Here is a 17,944-nt window from a genome sequence, read left to right as displayed (position 1 = left end):
AGCAATTGCTTAACGCTTTGAAATATGTTTCATTGATTTCCCGGAAAATTGCTGGAAAAATAGCAGAAAATGGTGTAAGGGCAGTCAGCTCTGGCCATAATTTAACCACATGTGGTCGATATTGAAGCAGGACATGGGAAGGCAACTTATTTAACCCCTTATGGTCACTCGGACGAAGCTGCTGCTGCTACTTGGTTGTTGTTCTTTTGCTCCTCTAGCCGTGCTTAACCACTTCAAGTAAAAGCTGCTGAAAACTGTCCTTGCTGAGGCTAAAAGTTTTCGTTGCAGCTTGTGTTTGTGTTTGGTTTATTATGCAGGCTGGGACACACAATGAAATCAATTTAGTTAGCTCACTCCTCCTCACTTCGACACAAAATAGTTTAATAAATCACTCATACGCAGTGTGTGTGATGCATGTGCGAGCGCTTCTGCTCGGTGGCCAGTGATTTATGGCACACTTTACGAACTACCAGCCCCGGTTGACACCAGGAGAAATATTATCTATGGAAATTTTGATTTAGCAACAGGGATTACCGACTGGGCAAAAAACCAACAAAAGCTAATAAAATAATTTTGAAATTTTCGTACATATTGTGCACATGCAGACTTGTCCTTAGCCGAGACCAGAACCCCATCAAGTGGTAACAGATTTTCAGCCGGGTGCCTAGAAGTATGCAATATTTATGAGTCAGTCCATTGAAAAGTTTAAGTTAACTTCGCTCGCTTAAAAAAAAATAATATAAATTCTTGTTAAAAACATAAATATGTGAATTTTACATACATTTAAACATTTATTTAAAAGCTTAAAGTTCACTTAATTGTTTAAATTGAAATAAGTAATGTGCTTCACTTATTTGCCTACTGGCTTCCCAAAATCCCTTTTAAAAATAAAATTGTGGGTAATAAATTTATTTGAATAGGCTTTCAACATACCCACACTTCGAAATGGTAATCCAAATAAAAACCACATTCTGTGCCATTAAATCCTTTAACAACGATAAAAAGCAGAATAACAAGAAATGTCACCAGAAGACAGCAGCTGAGTGCTGTGGAAAATGGGGAAAATATTGCACGTCAAATATAGAAAAATATATTATTTCTCGTCAACCGCCTGGGAAATCAATTGATTGTCACGCTAAAATGCTTTAACCATGCGGCTTTCTTCTCTCCGTTCATTTTTACGGCTATAACTGGGAGTGGATCCTTTGCCACGCCCACAATCAACGTAATAACCGCATATTGCACTCCACTGTCTGACTTTTTGCGCCATTTTCCATTGGTTTTTTGTGTCTATCCCGTCGTTTTTTATTGCGCTCTTGTTGTTTGCGCAAACTGCACAAATATGCCACGAAATGTAACCAATGTATAATTGTCAAACGTGTTGTGCTTTATATTGCCACACACACACATACACTGGGTGTTCTTCTATTTGGAACGTGGCTCACCATATGGACAATTCATTTGGCCTGTCAATATTTCTGCTCGATTCTGCTCCTTTTTCCATTGGCTAACGGCGCCATTTTGTGCGGCAGTCAACTTTTTCCAATTTCACCCGGTTGACCCTTCTAGCAGGGTCGAGGATTTTCATTTCATAAATATTTGCCATTTATTGTATGTTTTTCTTTCTGACTGGCGTTCGTTCGTGGGGGTGCAAAAACAAACATTTGGTAAATATTTGCCAGAGGGCTTACAATATGGCATGAAATAGTTCTCTAATTGGCATTGCTTTCCAATTAAGTGAGACTGGGTGGAGAGGAAGCATAAAATGATTAAAACAGGGATACTCGCAATATATTGGTCATATTTTAACAAAAAACCAGAGATCTTTATGAACAAGTAAATTTCACGTAAATAAATCCAGCAACTTAAACAAGTTCTACATTCCTTTAGAGAACATCGATCAACTGTCTTAAATACATTAGTAAATGTTATCGGTACTCTCTTCCGAAATCTTCCGTCCATTAATAAGTGCCAACTACAAAACAAAACTGAAAACGAAATAGACAGGGGAAATATGCAAAGACCTCAGAAAACAATTAGAAGCGTATGGGCAGAGGAAGAGAATTCAAATTCAATTTCCGAATTCAGGAAATCCGAAGGCAAGGCGAACTGAATGATTTCCCAGATGCATTTTTGGCTTTAGGATTTTCGTTGGTTTGCCTTTTGGCTTCTGTTTTTATCTTGGCAGACGACAAATCGCCTTGCCAAAGATAAATATTCACACGAGGGTAGAGATGGAGGAAATACTGCCCTACAAGGTGGCAGACTGGAAAAGAAAATTATGAGCTCGAAAATAGATTTTCCGGCCGCACTTCGCAGACAGAGAGAAAAACGAACTATTGCTGAAGATTTGGAACTCCCCCCCCCCCTCTCTCTCCATCGTTTTTTTGTCGCGTCTGCAGTTCATAAATTTCCACATTTTCCACATCCTTTTCCCCGCCTTTTAAGCAAGTGTAGTCTTAAGACAATCCCAGAAAAAGAAAAATACGCTTCGGAGTCGGAGGCATTTTTCACACTTTGTCACGTGTGGAGCGGCCAAACGGGAAAATTATATACAAATTTTGCATTTCTCTTTTTCTTTATGCGGCAAGCAATAAAAACAAAAAAAATTAACACATTTTTTTCGACTGCTGTACAATATAGTAGGAAAAATTAAAGCAAAAGAAAAAGAAAGTTAAAAAACATAAAATATATATATTTAAAACCAAATATTAGTAGACAAGACAACTAGTATATTTTAATATTTTAATTAGCATGGAAGTACAAACTTTTCTTATCATATCGACTTATCCATAAAACATTCAAAACAAAGATATTTTCAAAATATATTCTTTTATATTTTACACGGTTACCTATATCCCTTTTTAAAACTCTTTTTATCCCACTCCCAAATTTAAAATCGTTTTTGTTCTGAGTCACAAGAATCATTCATTCGAAAACGAGTCTCATGAGAACAAAAATCGCACAAAAAATGCGTGTAAATTATCAAATAAAAGTGCCATAAAAACAAACGAATAAAAACCAAACCAAAACAAACCAAAAATGCGGGAAGATAAAGGGCGACAACAAAAAACACGCCATTCAAATGCATTTATAAATTGTATCGAAATGAGCCCGAAACTCCGGCAATAAATAAAGCCATGGAGGGGCGCAGAAGTATCTGGCAGATTGAAAAATTATAACAACACACTCGTGAGTGGCACTCAATTGGAGCACTCAACATGACAACCACTTAATGAGTTAACCCAGCGAGTGAGTGGGAGAGGCAGGTTGAGTGGATGGCGGCAGCATGAAGACATAAACAATGCATAAACAAAACCCACAAAGTGAGCAACAAGTTCTTGGCGAGAGAACAAGTTTCGTTTTTGGGAGTGCGAGTTTTTTTCGAGTGTTTTCCGAGTGTTTTTGAGTATTTTTTGAGTGCTTTTTCGAGTGCAGCAGCGCTTCGCTCTCCATCGCTCGCCGGCTTTGTTGTTGGGTCAGTTTTCGAAGCGGCGGCGCGTAAGCTGGTTGCGTTTTTTGTCGCGATCGCGATCTGCCGGTAAAAAAAAAACACAAAAAGTATACTACTAGCCATGAAAAAAAAATCAAATTCCTAACTCAAGGATCATTTAAAAAAAAAACCGTAACCTCACAGAAAAGTGTTTAAAGTGCGAAAAATATTCCCCAGATATATTTTCACCTTCTCGGCCGCAATTGTAAACCAACGTTGAGAAAAAAAATAAATGGCAAAAATAAATTGTTCTGGTGTGTTATACTTTGTTTTTTCTGTGGCAAAACAAACGAAAGTAACAAGAGTAATAAGGTCGAATTTATTATAATCATTTTTCGTCAACGCTGTGGCCAGAAGACAACAAAAGCAACAACAGAAAGTATAATAACACCAGAACTTAGTGCATTTGTGTTGTGTGATAAATGAAACAAAAATTCTTGGTAACAGTCACGTTTAAAAGTGTGCGCACTTTTCACCAACTTGTGGTAGCGCGTGTTCAATACAACATTATTTTCACCGCCGTTCTTAAATGGCAAATAAACACTAAAAATCATAAATCAAGATAGTAACAAGATAGTAATAGTAATTTGGTTTTCTCTCTCGTGGCGATGGGAACAACTGTTTAAAAAACATGACAACGGCGTTAAGAAAAATTATGCTAGCTCAGCTTTTGGCGAGTAGAAATTACAATATGGCAAACGCAGTGGAAATGTATTTATAAGAATTATTACGGGAAAGTGACCATCCCACTCGCTCAGTGACTCGTTTGTGTGGGTAAAATGCACAGCGTGAAAATAATCTGTTTTGAATTTATACAATTTATATAATTTATTTAATGAGTGCTTATTGCTTAGTCCCACCTGTTGGAGTCTCCGCTTTACAATCCAATTGCCCAGAGTTTGACATTCTGTCATACAGAAATCCGAAGATAGGCTTAGTTCTGCAAATTCCTTCACATCCGAGAAGAATCTCATTTGCATCTCGGCGAGCAGCAAATCTCCCGAGGTGCGTATGCTTAATATCCCACGCGGAAATGTCGAAAAGGAGAACTCGGGGAGGGGGAAAGATACACATCCCGGGGAAGCGAGGATATCCTCTTGGCAAGGTCGTTTATTATTATTTACTTTGCATTTTATTGAATTTTGTTGGGCGCGCACAAGAAGATTTAGTCGTCTTGCTCATTTTATTTGTTGAAGTTGTCTCTTACTTCGCTGTCTTTCCTTGTGCCGTATCTCATTCTCCTTTGTTGCAGCCTTGGATGGCTCACTTTATCTTTGTCATCATTTCGAGTGTTATGGGTAGTCTGGTTACTCGTGTTTCCATATAGAAATACACACATATATCTTTGCATCTCAAAGGCTTACTGTTTTACATTGTGTCTCAGCATCTTTGAGTTTGAGTTGTTGTTCTTTCGTATATAACTTGTTATATGCTTATCAGACGCGGACCCATTGTTGCTCCTTTATTCGTTTTTTAATGGATTTCAGTGTCAGTTGGTTAATTAGAGCGCATATGACTCAAATCGGCGGCACACTGGCGCCATCTGCCGGGCCACTCGACTTTTCTCGCCTCTGTTAAACTTTCTAAACTCCATCAATATCGTTAATTTATTTGCTCGGACGGACTGCATGCTGTGCCCCCAATTTTCGGCGATTTCCGTTTCTTAACCCCTGCCAAATATCATTGTCTGCCGATCTTTGCGATGATGTCAGCTTGAAGTTGAAATATTTAACACCCAACACGAATGTTTAATTCCCTGTCTAAGTGATCAAATTTCTTGTTCTATTTTTCCAGCCGCAATCCGTATCGGTTGTATCGGAAATTCTAATTTCCAACACGCTCAAAGTATGTTTTCTGTTTTTCTTTGTTTTTTCCCATATTTTGTCTGTCGTTTACATTCCTGTTTTTATTAACCCATGAGCACTGGTGGGAGCCCCTGCCCCCGAAATGAAACGAATCTCACCCATAACAATAATATTCATTTGGCACAAGAGCAATTCCCATTTCCATTTGCATTCCGATTACAAGTAGAACATCATCTATGTAACACATTTATCTAACATAACAGATAACTCTGGTACTTTAAGGGTCTTAAGGGCTAGATCCGTATCTCCAATGTGATATGGTGCTTTTTTATTGAAGCTGTTGACAAGCCATTATAATTATTGCGTACGCCGACCAATAAAACAGCGGGAAGCAGCTTGTGTGGATTTTGAACTCGAACTCTGCGAGGAGGGGGTGACCCACTTGAACTGCCAGACAGTCGCGATAAGAAAAAGCTCCCTAACTCATCTGCTATACCCGCAGTAACGAGTCTCAATTGAAAGCCGAAATGTTAATAGTGAGTCACAAAATATTTTGATTTTCCTGACTGCCCCGGAGCAACGACCAATTAAGGAATTGTTCTACAGCTGTCAGCTGGATAAATTCGAGGCGAACACAATCGGTTGCCTCATTTCATGCGGGGAATCTAGTTCAACCTATTGACACTGACGATTTCCAATAACCCCAAAGCGATTCGACCTTGGGCGCCGTTTAATAACCGATTGGGAGACCCAGTTCCCACACAAAGATCTGCTTTCAGTAGGAACCATCCGCATATTTTACTGTCTGGTTTCGGGTTCTGATGAGCCGGCGCTTTTCACATTGCCAAGACACACCGATACCGAGTCTCCCCTTTCGCGAATTTCACTTAAATTTCTCGAATTCACTTATTTATTTTATGAGTGCTTCACTTATTTGAGCATAATATTTACCCGTCGCAGTCGGCGAATTTCGCGATTACCGACGCTGCTGCTTGCCATGTGCTCGACATTTTTGTACATTTTCGTACATTTCACGTACTAAACGCCATTTAAACGTCATATTTAAACATGCCTGTACGTATCCATATGCATCTGCATATGTGGTATTTAAAAACTCTGTAAACAAACACCAGCGACTGAGATCGGATACCCCATCATGTGCTTCTGTTTTATTGCGTTCCATTCGGATCTGTTGTTTTGCGATGTAGAAGGCTGTTCCGTTGCTCTGTGGACTTTGGTTACTTTGGAGTTTAAGTACATGCATGTGTTTATTTGAAGAGCTTTTCGAATAAGGAACGCCAACAGAACGAAGAAGAACCAAATTTGTTACTCGAAACTTCTGCAGCTGCAGTATGAAATCATCGGGCTGACAAAAATAAAGGGATATGTAGAGGGTATTCAGGGGTTAATCAAAGTCCAGGGGAGGAGTGCAGCAAGATTTTCTGGCAATTTTGGGTTCATAAAGTGTCAATAATATTGATATCAGTGACGATAACGGGAAATTCTTTGAATTACAATCTACACTTCAAAAGAACGTATGTGTTCTTAACCAATAAAATACGTCAATATATTGAAAATGCAAAAGTTCCTTATTACAACATTTGAGTACCCCAAACGCATTGCATCCCATAAATACCGCATTGCCGCATAATTGTTCACTTTTCTGCCACCGATTTCCAGTGTTTGCCAAATTTGGCGAAAAGTAATCTATCTACACAAGCTTACTTTCCGGCCACGTCCTTATATGAAGAACATCTTGCGTTGTTGCCTCAGATTTTGTGTGTTGTTCCCTAGATGCCGACCATGTGTTCGTCATGCCCCCTTTCAAGTTTCCTCCCGCGCACTTAAGACACCCCCTCTTCCGTTCCGAATTGCAAACAGTTCAGTTAAAAGCTGAAAATTGTTTATGCTAATTGCACTTAATTTATGCATGCGTACTGTGCCCGACGAATGTTTGTGCGAGCGGGAGCGAGATACAAAAGTATCTGGAAGATACATGTTGCGCTTGTCTTGGTTTGTCTCCCTCGCTGGATATTTATTGGTACGCCAAAACGCGCGAGTGGAGTAAATATTTATTTCGGCACAATTAAGGCTTCCACCACGCCTCTTTACAAAAAAAAAGGGGCTTCGATGCACATTCCAAGTGCCATTTGGCATTTCGAGGAGATTAGCACACGCGAGTGAACACACATACCTAGCTGTCTAAACCTGGGCAAATGTCAGGCGATCTCGAGGCTTAGTCCTGTCGCCATTTAGACGGTGTCTATTTCGGCCAATTAATATGCAGTTAATGGTGCTAACGGTGTGACGTGCTTATTTATAGGCTCGCAGATGCGACTGCAAATGGCAAATGCAGGCGGAAAATGGCAATGCAACTCAATTCCACCAGCGCCAAATAAATGGCTGGCACTCGCAGCTCAGACATCAGCCTGGCGCCACAGCGCACATTTTGCATGTCAATTCGATGGAGGACAGGGGAGGGGCCTTTCGCCTAAAAAGTATCTGCCGGATTGCATAAGAAAGTCGGGCATTTTCGCCGTTGTCAGGGTGTGGAATAAAGTTCACTCGACTACTCCAATACTTCTGCATCTGTCCCGGGAATTTAACACACTGCGAATAACATTTTATGCGCATAAAGTTAAGCCGAGGGAAATGCAGTTAGATATTCGATAGGATATCTTTAACTGTAGAAAAATTTTATAACTGAAGTAAAATTGTATTTAAACCGATTTAAAAGATTTAACAAGTCGATTGTATTTCCCATGAAATGTTCGGCTAAGCTTATGGCTAAACAAAGTTTACTTACTATTTATTTTTCCTAAGAAAATCTCACTAAAAATATTGGTGGCAATTTTCCATAATAGTTTCTTTTGACCCTAAAACTTCAATTTGAAGTGCAACTGACGTGCCCCATCGAATTTCATACTAGAGTGAGTAAAAGCACCCATGTCTCGTGAATAATATACATAAATATCTGCCAAAAAGCTGTGACGAATTCCAAAGAGAATGCATCTCGACAGTCGAATGCATGAATCAAATTCTGTATCTCAATGAACAAGTGGCATTTGCAGCCGGTTTTATCTATCGGCAAGCTTACTACAGAAAAAGTATCTGGCAAACGGAGCAATTCAGGTAATCTGAATTGGCAGCCTCACTTTGCTGGCATTGTTCTTTCTTCGTGGCTGTGTGAAACATATATATTTACAGATTGGGACAATTCGGTTTATTGGCCCAAGACATGGCGGGAGTTTTTGCCCGATTCCTCACGTAGCCAACTAGCTGTAGATACGTTTTTTTGCCCATCCTCACGCACTTGAAGTGGAAAACAGTGGCAGCTGTCAATGGGGCGTCGATGTCAGTTGTGTTTCGATCAATTAAAAAATTGCTGCACTAATTGTGGCGTGTTTATCGGATGCATTTGCTGCCGTTGCAGCGCTGACACAATCACTTTAATTGAGCAATTATGCAGTTGCGCTCAATTAAATGCCATGCGCCTCTTTTTTTGGGCAGACAGCTCAATTAGGAGTCCTGGTAAATTGATTAAAATTCCACAAACTCTTGTAGTTCTTAGCCACTATAGACTGCCGATCTCAAAGCCATTGTTGTTTTATGCAAATCACTGGAGCACACAGAATAGCAATCTGTGGCTGAAGTCAAGTATTCATGATTCCTAATGATCTAATAAGCTTAAATGTTTGTCCAAATGTACACAACCCAATTGAGCAGAAAATGTACTCACTATTTGGCTAAGAAGAGGAGGGAAACTTTAAGGGCAGACTGAGGGAAAATTTGGCCAGGTACCCATCGCATTTGAGTCATTAATCAAAGTCAGAGTTCGGCCCGCATCAAAGTCTGCAAACCAAATCGAATCCGGCGTATTTAGTCAGCCGTGAAGCATTACCAAACTATTATAAAATGGCCAGAAAAAGGGGAAAGGAAAGTTTAAAATGGAAAAGCTTTTCCAAGCGACAATCTCTCTAATGCAATTTTAATTGGAGTTTTATTTACGTTCCAAAATAGAGAAATTCCATCTTAAAGACATAGACAGAACCGACAAAAAACCTATAAAGTCATGTTTGGATTACCACTTCAATAGCCATGCTCGAATTCAACTGCACCTAATTTCATCGATTTTTATTTGCATACTCTGGACCCAAACATGCATAACAATAATTTTTGGTTGTTGTTCTTATATTTGCACAGCAGCCATATAAAAATGTATCTTTATGATTATTTTAATTGAATAAATACTGGCAGTGTGTGACCAAAACAGCCACCCACCCATTGATTCACCCACCAAATCCATTCAACCTACAAGCTGCGCAATTTCTCTCCCATTTATTTATTAAATAAACATTTTCCGATTACCTTTATGGATGCTCCTGGTTTTGGCTTCTTTTCGGGTTGGCAGTGTGATTAGTCAGAGCTTTTATCTAAAATGGTCTGGTCTATCCAGAATAAACATAGAAAAAATATGTAGAAATTTATTGTGCGGTCAAATTGGCTTAATCTTTTGCTGCACAGTAATGTTCTCTCTCTAATACAATTTAATCGTTTAAATATATTTGAAGTAAAGCATAACAGGCACCTGCAAAAAATGTTTATATAAATATTTATTTTTTAATATGCCTAATTTGAACAGTAGAATCTGCAACATCTGTTGACCAGTTGAGTAATTGCTCCAGTTGATAGATAGGACCCAAAATCTTTTATTTTCCCACCCACCTTTTGTTTACTTCCTTATGAATATTTATTCAGCCAACGCTGAAAATTGTTTACATTTCACTTTATCCAGCGAGAAGAGACTTTAGCCTTTCGTTTTGTTTAGAGAACTGGAACCATGCACTTTGGGTAATTAGCAAGTTTATTTGACCCTGAGCAAAGACCACCGAATTGAGCCAAAAATAGGTCACTGAAAAGCCATTCGGTGGTGTAAATACCATTCATTTGGGAACCCAGCTATGTGAAATCAATAATCATTTAAAATTCAAATACGAGCAACGCATGAACCGGAAAATAGCGAGCAGGGAAACAGAGGCCGGCGAATGCAAATTGGAAAAACAGATAATGAAAAATCCAGAAAGCGGCGGTGAAGTAGGCTATGCCCTCCATGCTAATGAAATTAAAAATTGATGCTTTGGGGCCAGCGGCGCACCAGTTTTGTGTGTAAGAAAATCTAGGCGAAAATGCTAAGCAAATGTCGTTTAATAAATTGAAAAGGGCCGAAAGAATAGGGTGTTGGCTTGGCTTGGCGGTGGGTGTCATGCCTATTCAATCCTATGGCTGATTGATTTTGCGGCGTTGGCGGTTAAGTGGCGGACTTTGAGACACCGAAACGCTGTGGACCACAAGAAAAGCCAAACGCCGCCGCCAACTCTTGACACGTCTTTTGATAGAGTTGCCAGCGGAGCACTCCGATCTGTCCGATCTGGCGGATCAGGTCGGTCGGAGCAGTAGGAGCAGCTACATTTTGCGGTCTGGCCTGGTTGCTCAATCTTCCTGGTTTCAACTGCCACTGCCGCCAAGCCGTTGACATCAATTAGCTATTAGACATGGAGTTTGGAGAGGAAAAATGCAAGATGGCTTAATCAGTACGGCAGGAAAGTGGTGTGATTTTCAATAATACAAAACAATTGCAATACCAAATAATTTACTAAATAGCTGAAGAAAGGTACGCATCTTATAAACCACGAATTTCTAAAAAATCTCTCATTTGATTTTGTATCTGTATGACTTTTTTCATGAATATACACTATGCAGTGTTTAATCAATCGGTTTTCTTAGCTCAGAACCTTTTTCTCGCAGTGTCCTTATTCAGCCAGATAGTGAAAAACTATCAACATTCGTTAAGGCAAATTATTGCATTGCTGAGGCAAAGATAGTTGCAGTCCCCTTTCGAAATCCATCCACTTATCATGTGGGCGTTCTTCGGTCCGGCGCCATCTGGCAGTCTCCTTCTGTTACCAGCTGCCTTTTCCATCCGCCATCTACCATGTACCATCTAACAACTTCCATCTTCCCTCCGGCCATCGGTTCATTAGACGCCGCTCAATTTATTTCTCCTTTACACGCCAATTAATCAGATTATGTCAAAATGTGTCACTGGGTTAATGCAAATATATTACGATGGCCATCCAGTCAGGCAGCCACCGAAGTATGGACTCCCCCGGGATCTCCGCTTTTTGCCCCAGCTCCCATCCCAATCGATTCGGATGTCTGGCTCTTGGGAGAGGCTTTAAAGCGTTTTGTCTGCCATTCGCATTTGGTTGTTTGGAAAGCGCTTAGATCCACTTAATTAGTGAACTGCATCCAACAAAAGCGGGGAAAATACTCGCACAAAATCACTTTTAAGCTGATTTGGATGGGTATAGAAAGGCAGGAGGAGGAAATAAATCAGGAAATTGGAAATAAATTTGTCTAGTCCAGTCAGTTCAAAATGAAATGTTTTAATTTCCGAAAAGAGAGCGAAGCGATGTTCCAGTCAGTGCGTATTATTAATGTTGCATTGACAGCATACACTTTGTAGATTTCTTGACAAATCATTTGAACTCCTTTTTCATTAACTCGAATTTAAGTAGGTAAGTAGGCAGATAGATATCCGCCTTTTCGGTACACAAAAAGCGTATCGTTTTCAGTTTTGTCTAACATAACACCAGTGCGAAACAAAGCAATCTAACATCTCTCAGTTCGTTCAGTTACCTTGGCGACTGAATTTCAACAGAAAATCGCGTTGGGAACAATGTAACATCAGCAACTCCATCGGATCCCCCAGCATTTTTACCTCTTCCGACTTCCAGCTCCCCCCGGCGGAACTTGTTCATTTGGCATTCAGCAGAAAAATCATTAAGTGACACACCCGCCTACAAAGTGCCCCAAAATAGATTCCAGCATATTTATCATTATTTTTTCTGCTTCACTTTTTGTCTCCGAATAAAGGGAGAACAATCATGTAAAGCTGGGCTTGGTGCAAAAAAAAACAAAAAACGAGGAAAAATAATAAAACGAGTAAGGGGTGGGCATCTGTCAGTGCTTAATCACGCATATCAGCCAACTTTCCGATCTCGAAACCAGCTTGTTTGTTTTCGGATTTCCATTTTTCGCATTTTTTTAGGCTGTTTTGGTTTTTGGGCGTGTTTTAGCTCGGCTCATTGAAGGCGGCGCACGGAAGTTGGCACCGCAACGGAAATTGAGCCATCAAAAATAATGTACAACCAAAAATATACACATAAATATATACGTATGGCATACAAATTCAGATGCTCGACTTTCGCTTTTACCTCCGCCTCTCGTGCAGTAAAAGAAGAGTTGTAAAAATACTTTAAAACTCATTAAAAATTATTATTGTTCCCTGCATAAAGATGATGGGCCAGGATGAGCGAGTCCTTGGGGGATCCTTTCTGCAGTGCCTTGCGTAGGTGTCAAACGCGATCCCTTTTCGGCTGCTCTTCAAACTGAAATTGGCGTAAAATTTTGCGGCTACTCGTTTTATTCTTATTACCGTTGAAAAGTTTGTGCTTAAAGCGGCTGCTTAGTTCCCACGAATTTTCCGGCTAAAAGGTTACGCAAAGTTTCGCATCAAAAGGCGTTAAGGGTTTTGCAAAGACCAACCGGGTTTCGAGTGCTTCCCAGAATGTTTAATTAAATTTGTTGAACTAAAATTGCGCCCCTGGTTTAATGAAAGTTGGTTAGCGGCAGCTTGTTGCCAAGTTTCCCAGAGATTCTAATGTGAGAAGTGAAGTGACAACGATAACAGGTCTTCGATTCTCTTAATCGCTGGATGAGTTTATATCGGAGCGGAAGTGGCTTAATTCCATAAATGGACCAGATACATTTAAAACCTGTAATGCCATGTTTTAAGGTCTGTTTACTATCGTAGAACATTTTACTCCGGATTTACACAATCAATTGGGTGAACTGTTCATGTTTAATTCAGGTTTTAAATTTTCTTTCTCTGATAGTTTTTTGATAATACTGCTTTCTTGTCTGAAACGTTTTTAATAATCAAAATGGAAACAATTTCCGTGGTTTAATCTCTGTTTAGCATGGGCCTATTTAGTAAATGTTAAACATTTTTAAGAAATTCTTATAAATAGCTATGCATGCGGGGAAAATACCAAAACCTGATAATATTTGAAAAGAAAACATTGCTGAATGTCGAACACAGCATTTTATCGCACAGTTCCCATCGATGGGATGGCTTTATGTGCCCCATCCGTAACATAACTCACTTGCCCATTACTCCATGTTTGTTCAACAATTTCGCTAAACGTTTTACAGGCCAAAAAAGGAGGTAAATGTTCGTAGCCCAGCCACCATTTTCTGCTGAGTGCCGTGCAGCCAATTCAATGCACTTTATTAATGGCATCCATGACTTGGCTCGACTCTCCTTTTTTCGGGGTGGGATTCCCCGCCACCAGCTCCACCTGCACCCCCCCACCCGCTCCCCGTCGCCAAAAGGGCGACAATAAACCCCACAAGAAGCCAGCCATATCCATGCTCCTTCCTTCCTTGTCTGCTGCAGTTGCACTTAATTTTATCTATTATCCTCCATTTTTGTCATTGTCTAAGGAAAATGAAGATTCAAAGCCATAAGTGTGTGTGTGCTTGTGTGTGGGCCATCAATGGCAAGGCAAAAGATGCCAGCATGCTTTTGCTTTCGGCTTTGAGCCTTCGGTCCATTGTTGTTGGCCGGAAATAGAGGATCTCTATCCTGGCAGCAGGTGTGCCAGTGAAAACTCAACTTGTGCTGCTGATGCTGCTGCTGCTGGCAGGTTGGTTGGAAAATGTGATAAAATGATTATAAAATAATTTTCACAAACAATGGCCAGGACATGCACACAGACGCACGTCCCTCTTCCGGATGGGGGATACGTGCAAACTTGTTCTCACTTTTTCCACCCACTTTTTCCAGCCGCCGGGTGGTCAACTCTTCTAATTGAATAGATTATACGGGGTCGGGTCTTTAATGGCTGCCAACCTCAATGTCTTTAGTCTGAACTAATTTCATACTGGTGCCTTTCGAGCTCCTGCAGCTGTCATAAGCGAATCTCTCATAACGTTTTACTAGCGCCATAAATATTCGTATATTATTATGCGCTGCTCCCCACCAACTCACTGCATTTATTATTAATCCAAATGCGTGGCCATAAAATGCTGTGAAAATTACTTTTCCCGCTGGCACGATATAGACTTTGTCGGCCGTAAAAGGGAAAACCTTAAAATGGAGCAGCTTGAATGGGTGGAAAACCAACCTGGTCGATTAATTGCAAGCAGGACCACACGGGGAAGCACTGCACCCACTCGCCGCCAATCCCCAAAGGTAACATTTGTATCTGGCCAATAAACATGTCTTAAAGCTCGCCTGGCAGACACAGTTTTGAACCAGTTTAGCTGGCCCGCCACAGATGCAGATACTCAGATACAGAGTCCCAATTTGTGCGAATGCGTAGAGCAACCAATTTGAGGCAAATTGCCATAACGAAGCTATGCAGCTCCAAAAAGCCTCAATAGCAGTTGAACAGAATGGACAGATCGGAGGGTATTCTGGTCGAAGGGATGTTGAGGGATCTAAGGAAGTCGACGGAGCAGCTGATGCAGTTCACATTTGCAACTTTATTTATCGCTTCGAAAACATCTTGTAAATTTTCCACGTTATTTTCGCCGGCGGCCAAGTTCGTTCTTTGCGGAAAATTCAACAATTGAATCCGAAGCGTTTCCCCTGCGCCACCCACTCCTTGGCGAAAGCCAAGTCGAAATTGATATGAAAATTCGTTTTAAGTCGGCGAGAGCCTTCAGTGCCACGCCCATTGCCTGAAGGCAGGACTCCACCAGTCCTCCGCCCCGTTTTGCGATCCTTTCGCCTTGTTTTGATCATTTGCCTGTGATAAATTGTTCCATGTCGCTTGGCACTCTTGACTTTTATTGCTGGCCATGGGCGAGTCCACAAGTCTGTTGGCCATCAAAAAGTCTTTTGCTTTTTTATGCCATTTGATGCAACCGAAACTGGGTAACTTGGCCCAAATGCACTGCCAAGTTGGCTTTGTCAGTCGCTTTCAGTTTATTTGCCGCGCGACAAGTCTGTTTGTGTGTGAGTGTGCCTGCTTGCCAGGCAAATACAAATTTGATATCATTTTTCAACGCCAATTCCAGGCAGCCTCATATAGTGTATAGAATGGAAATGTTCTCTCGCATATGTTTGAGCCCTGAAAATGCACTGACGTTTGGGGGCGTGGCACCCACAGAGTGACTTTTGTGGTTTCAATTTTGCCGCATGACGCATGAAATTTCCGCTCCTTTTTTGTGCGTTTTCTTCTTTTTCTATTCCTCACAGTGAGGCTGGTAAAAAAATGGGCAACAAAATGTATTAAATTGAAATCTGTGTTCGTTATTGATTGGATTTGATTTGGGTTAAGCAAGTGAATGGAATTTGATTTTTATTGAAATCGCAGGCGACCTTGCTTGATAAAAAGGGATCTATTGATTTATTCTTTAATAAAATCACCGAATCTCTTAGCATTTTAAATAATTAAGCCTAGCTTAGTCTTGCCTAAATTTCAGTAATATCACTTGGCGCATTTCCACAGCCTATTATAAGACATTAGCAAATGTTAACCCTTTTCATCATCATTTGTATGGATTTGACAATCGGAAAACAAAAGTCACAACTGGCAAATTATTCATGGGCGGGCACTCAGAACTAGATGGGGAATTCATTCTCGTGCCCTGTGAAAATGCTTAAACCAAACAGAGCGAGACCGGCTAAACAAAAGCCCAGAACCGAGGGTCGCATAATGCACTTTTGCTTTTCTTTTTTTAGTTTTTTGTATGTTTTTCCTTTTTTTTTTTTTAATTTTGTTGTGTGTCTCTCGTTTTCGCTTCTTTTCCTGCTCTTTTTCCAGCTGAAATTTCCGGTTGGGCTTTTGTGTAATCCGCCAGAGACGCGGCTTTGCATGATTCGGATTCTTATATGTTATTGGTGGCTTTCAGAGTTGAATGACTGCCGTGGACTGCTCAAAAATTCTGGACACTCCGAGTTTCGACGGTTCAATCAAATTGCAATTATCGTAAGCACGTGGTTGTGTCCTCCATTTCGTGGGTGCGGACCAAGTTACCTCGTCGAAATGATCTACGATTCGTGACGCTTTTGATTTATGTGTGCTGAACCATTTTCACAGCGATATGCAATGACTCAGCACTTGGATTCTGGATATCTCGTAGATTTATGTATCTCTTGGGTTTACATACCGTGCAGTGGTGATATGAATGTGACCGCAGGGCTTTCTATTTCTATGAATGTATCTTTTTGGGAATGAGGAGGCTCAGCTGTGCAACTTAATTAGTTTGTTGTTGTTAAACAAAAGGCGCGTATCTTGTATCTGAAAGGCAGGTAAACGGATTAATTTTTCGGCGCCTTTCAAGACTCCCCATAGTTTCTCACTTTGGTGATTTATTAGCGTTCGTATTTCAGTTTTTTGGCCAGTAAAACAGTTGGCTGCTCCGCGTGTGATGAGCATTGTGGATTAGTTTCGCCAAAAACAATAAACCGAAAGTGAAAATACACACTTTTGATTTGCTCGCTTGATAAAATGCAAATTCGGTTTGGTTTGTGTAACGCATGATTAAACAGTTGAATCCACAATCTTTGTAGCTATTCAGTAATTTGATATGATTTTACTTTTAGCTGAGCGCCCTGGGAAGCATCTTCAATCTGTTGCATTTCAATTATTGGTAAATTGTTTTCCTTACCATCCTTTTTGCAGACATAGTGAAAACATTTGCATTTCCATTGGCAATAACAAATGCATTCCGCACACATCAGCGTCACATTCTATCAATATCAATTCATATTCCTTCATACGTACGCTTGTGTGTATCTGCAAGAGGGGGAGATTTTGTATGCAAGTCGACGCAGAATGTTATCTCTCTGGATGTACGGGGAAAAAAGTGAAAATTATAATGAAATGCATTGGCATTTCCCTCACGTGCCCACAAAGTACATCAATCAAATTGAAATGCAAGCATCATGCCGGCGCTGCTTTTCAATATTTCGTAATGCATTTAACCATGCTAATAACAAAAAAGTAATGCAATAAATATTGCATATTTTCACTCCAGTCTTATATTCTCGTGTGGTGGTAACAGTTTTTACATTTTCCACGCCGCAATATTTTCCAATTAGGGTTCACGTGAATTCAGGGATGGTCGCGTGATTTTAAGCGACATATACAAACTATGTATCTATGGAATAGAAACGAATGTATTTTGACTCAGCTTATGAAATCCAAGGGAATGCAAATAAGCTCGTGTCACCACTTATCACGCGCACATCACTAGCAACCAGAAAGTTTTCGAAAAGAAAGAGCAACTGCAAACAGAATTTCGAGAAAAATTAAATTTATGCAAAGCCAAAAAGGGACGACTGCATCGGAGAGTGCGATGGAGAATGGGGAATGGGGAGTGGAATGTTGCTTTAACTAATTAGACACTTGTCATTCGTTGTAATGTTGTAATAAATACCGTTACAATGTCATTACCGGCATTACTCGTTGGCATTTCTTTCGCACCACCTCGTCCCGTCTCTTTTGCGCAATCATTGCGTCTCTTTCCACGCTTTTGGCCGCACTCACTCATCAACGCGGCGAAGTCT

The 17,944-nt window shown here is 40.4% G+C and overlaps 1 protein-coding gene across 16 annotated transcripts in view; it reads left to right on the top strand.

Moving 5' to 3' along the window:
• Positions 1 to 17,944, top strand: part of LOC6619064 (dystrophin) — a 134,762-nt gene that overhangs the window by 104,711 nt on the left and 12,107 nt on the right. For 10 of the 16 annotated variants that reach the window (XM_032720614.1, XM_032720616.1, XM_032720620.1 and 7 more), the window contains one exon: positions 5,288 to 5,338. The exons of the other annotated variants lie outside the window; for them this stretch is intronic. In XM_032720614.1, coding sequence (XP_032576505.1) covers positions 5,288 to 5,338 — 51 coding nt within the window. The remainder of the gene's footprint in view (positions 1 to 5,287; positions 5,339 to 17,944) is intronic. 16 annotated transcript variants of the gene reach the window in all.

Source organism: Drosophila sechellia, chromosome 3R (genome assembly GCF_004382195.2).
Source record: "Drosophila sechellia strain sech25 chromosome 3R, ASM438219v1, whole genome shotgun sequence".
In the NCBI taxonomy this organism is placed as follows: domain Eukaryota; kingdom Metazoa; phylum Arthropoda; class Insecta; order Diptera; family Drosophilidae; genus Drosophila; species Drosophila sechellia.
The sequence above is the reverse complement of the archived record's forward strand: the minus strand, read 5'-3'. Positions and strand labels throughout refer to the sequence as shown.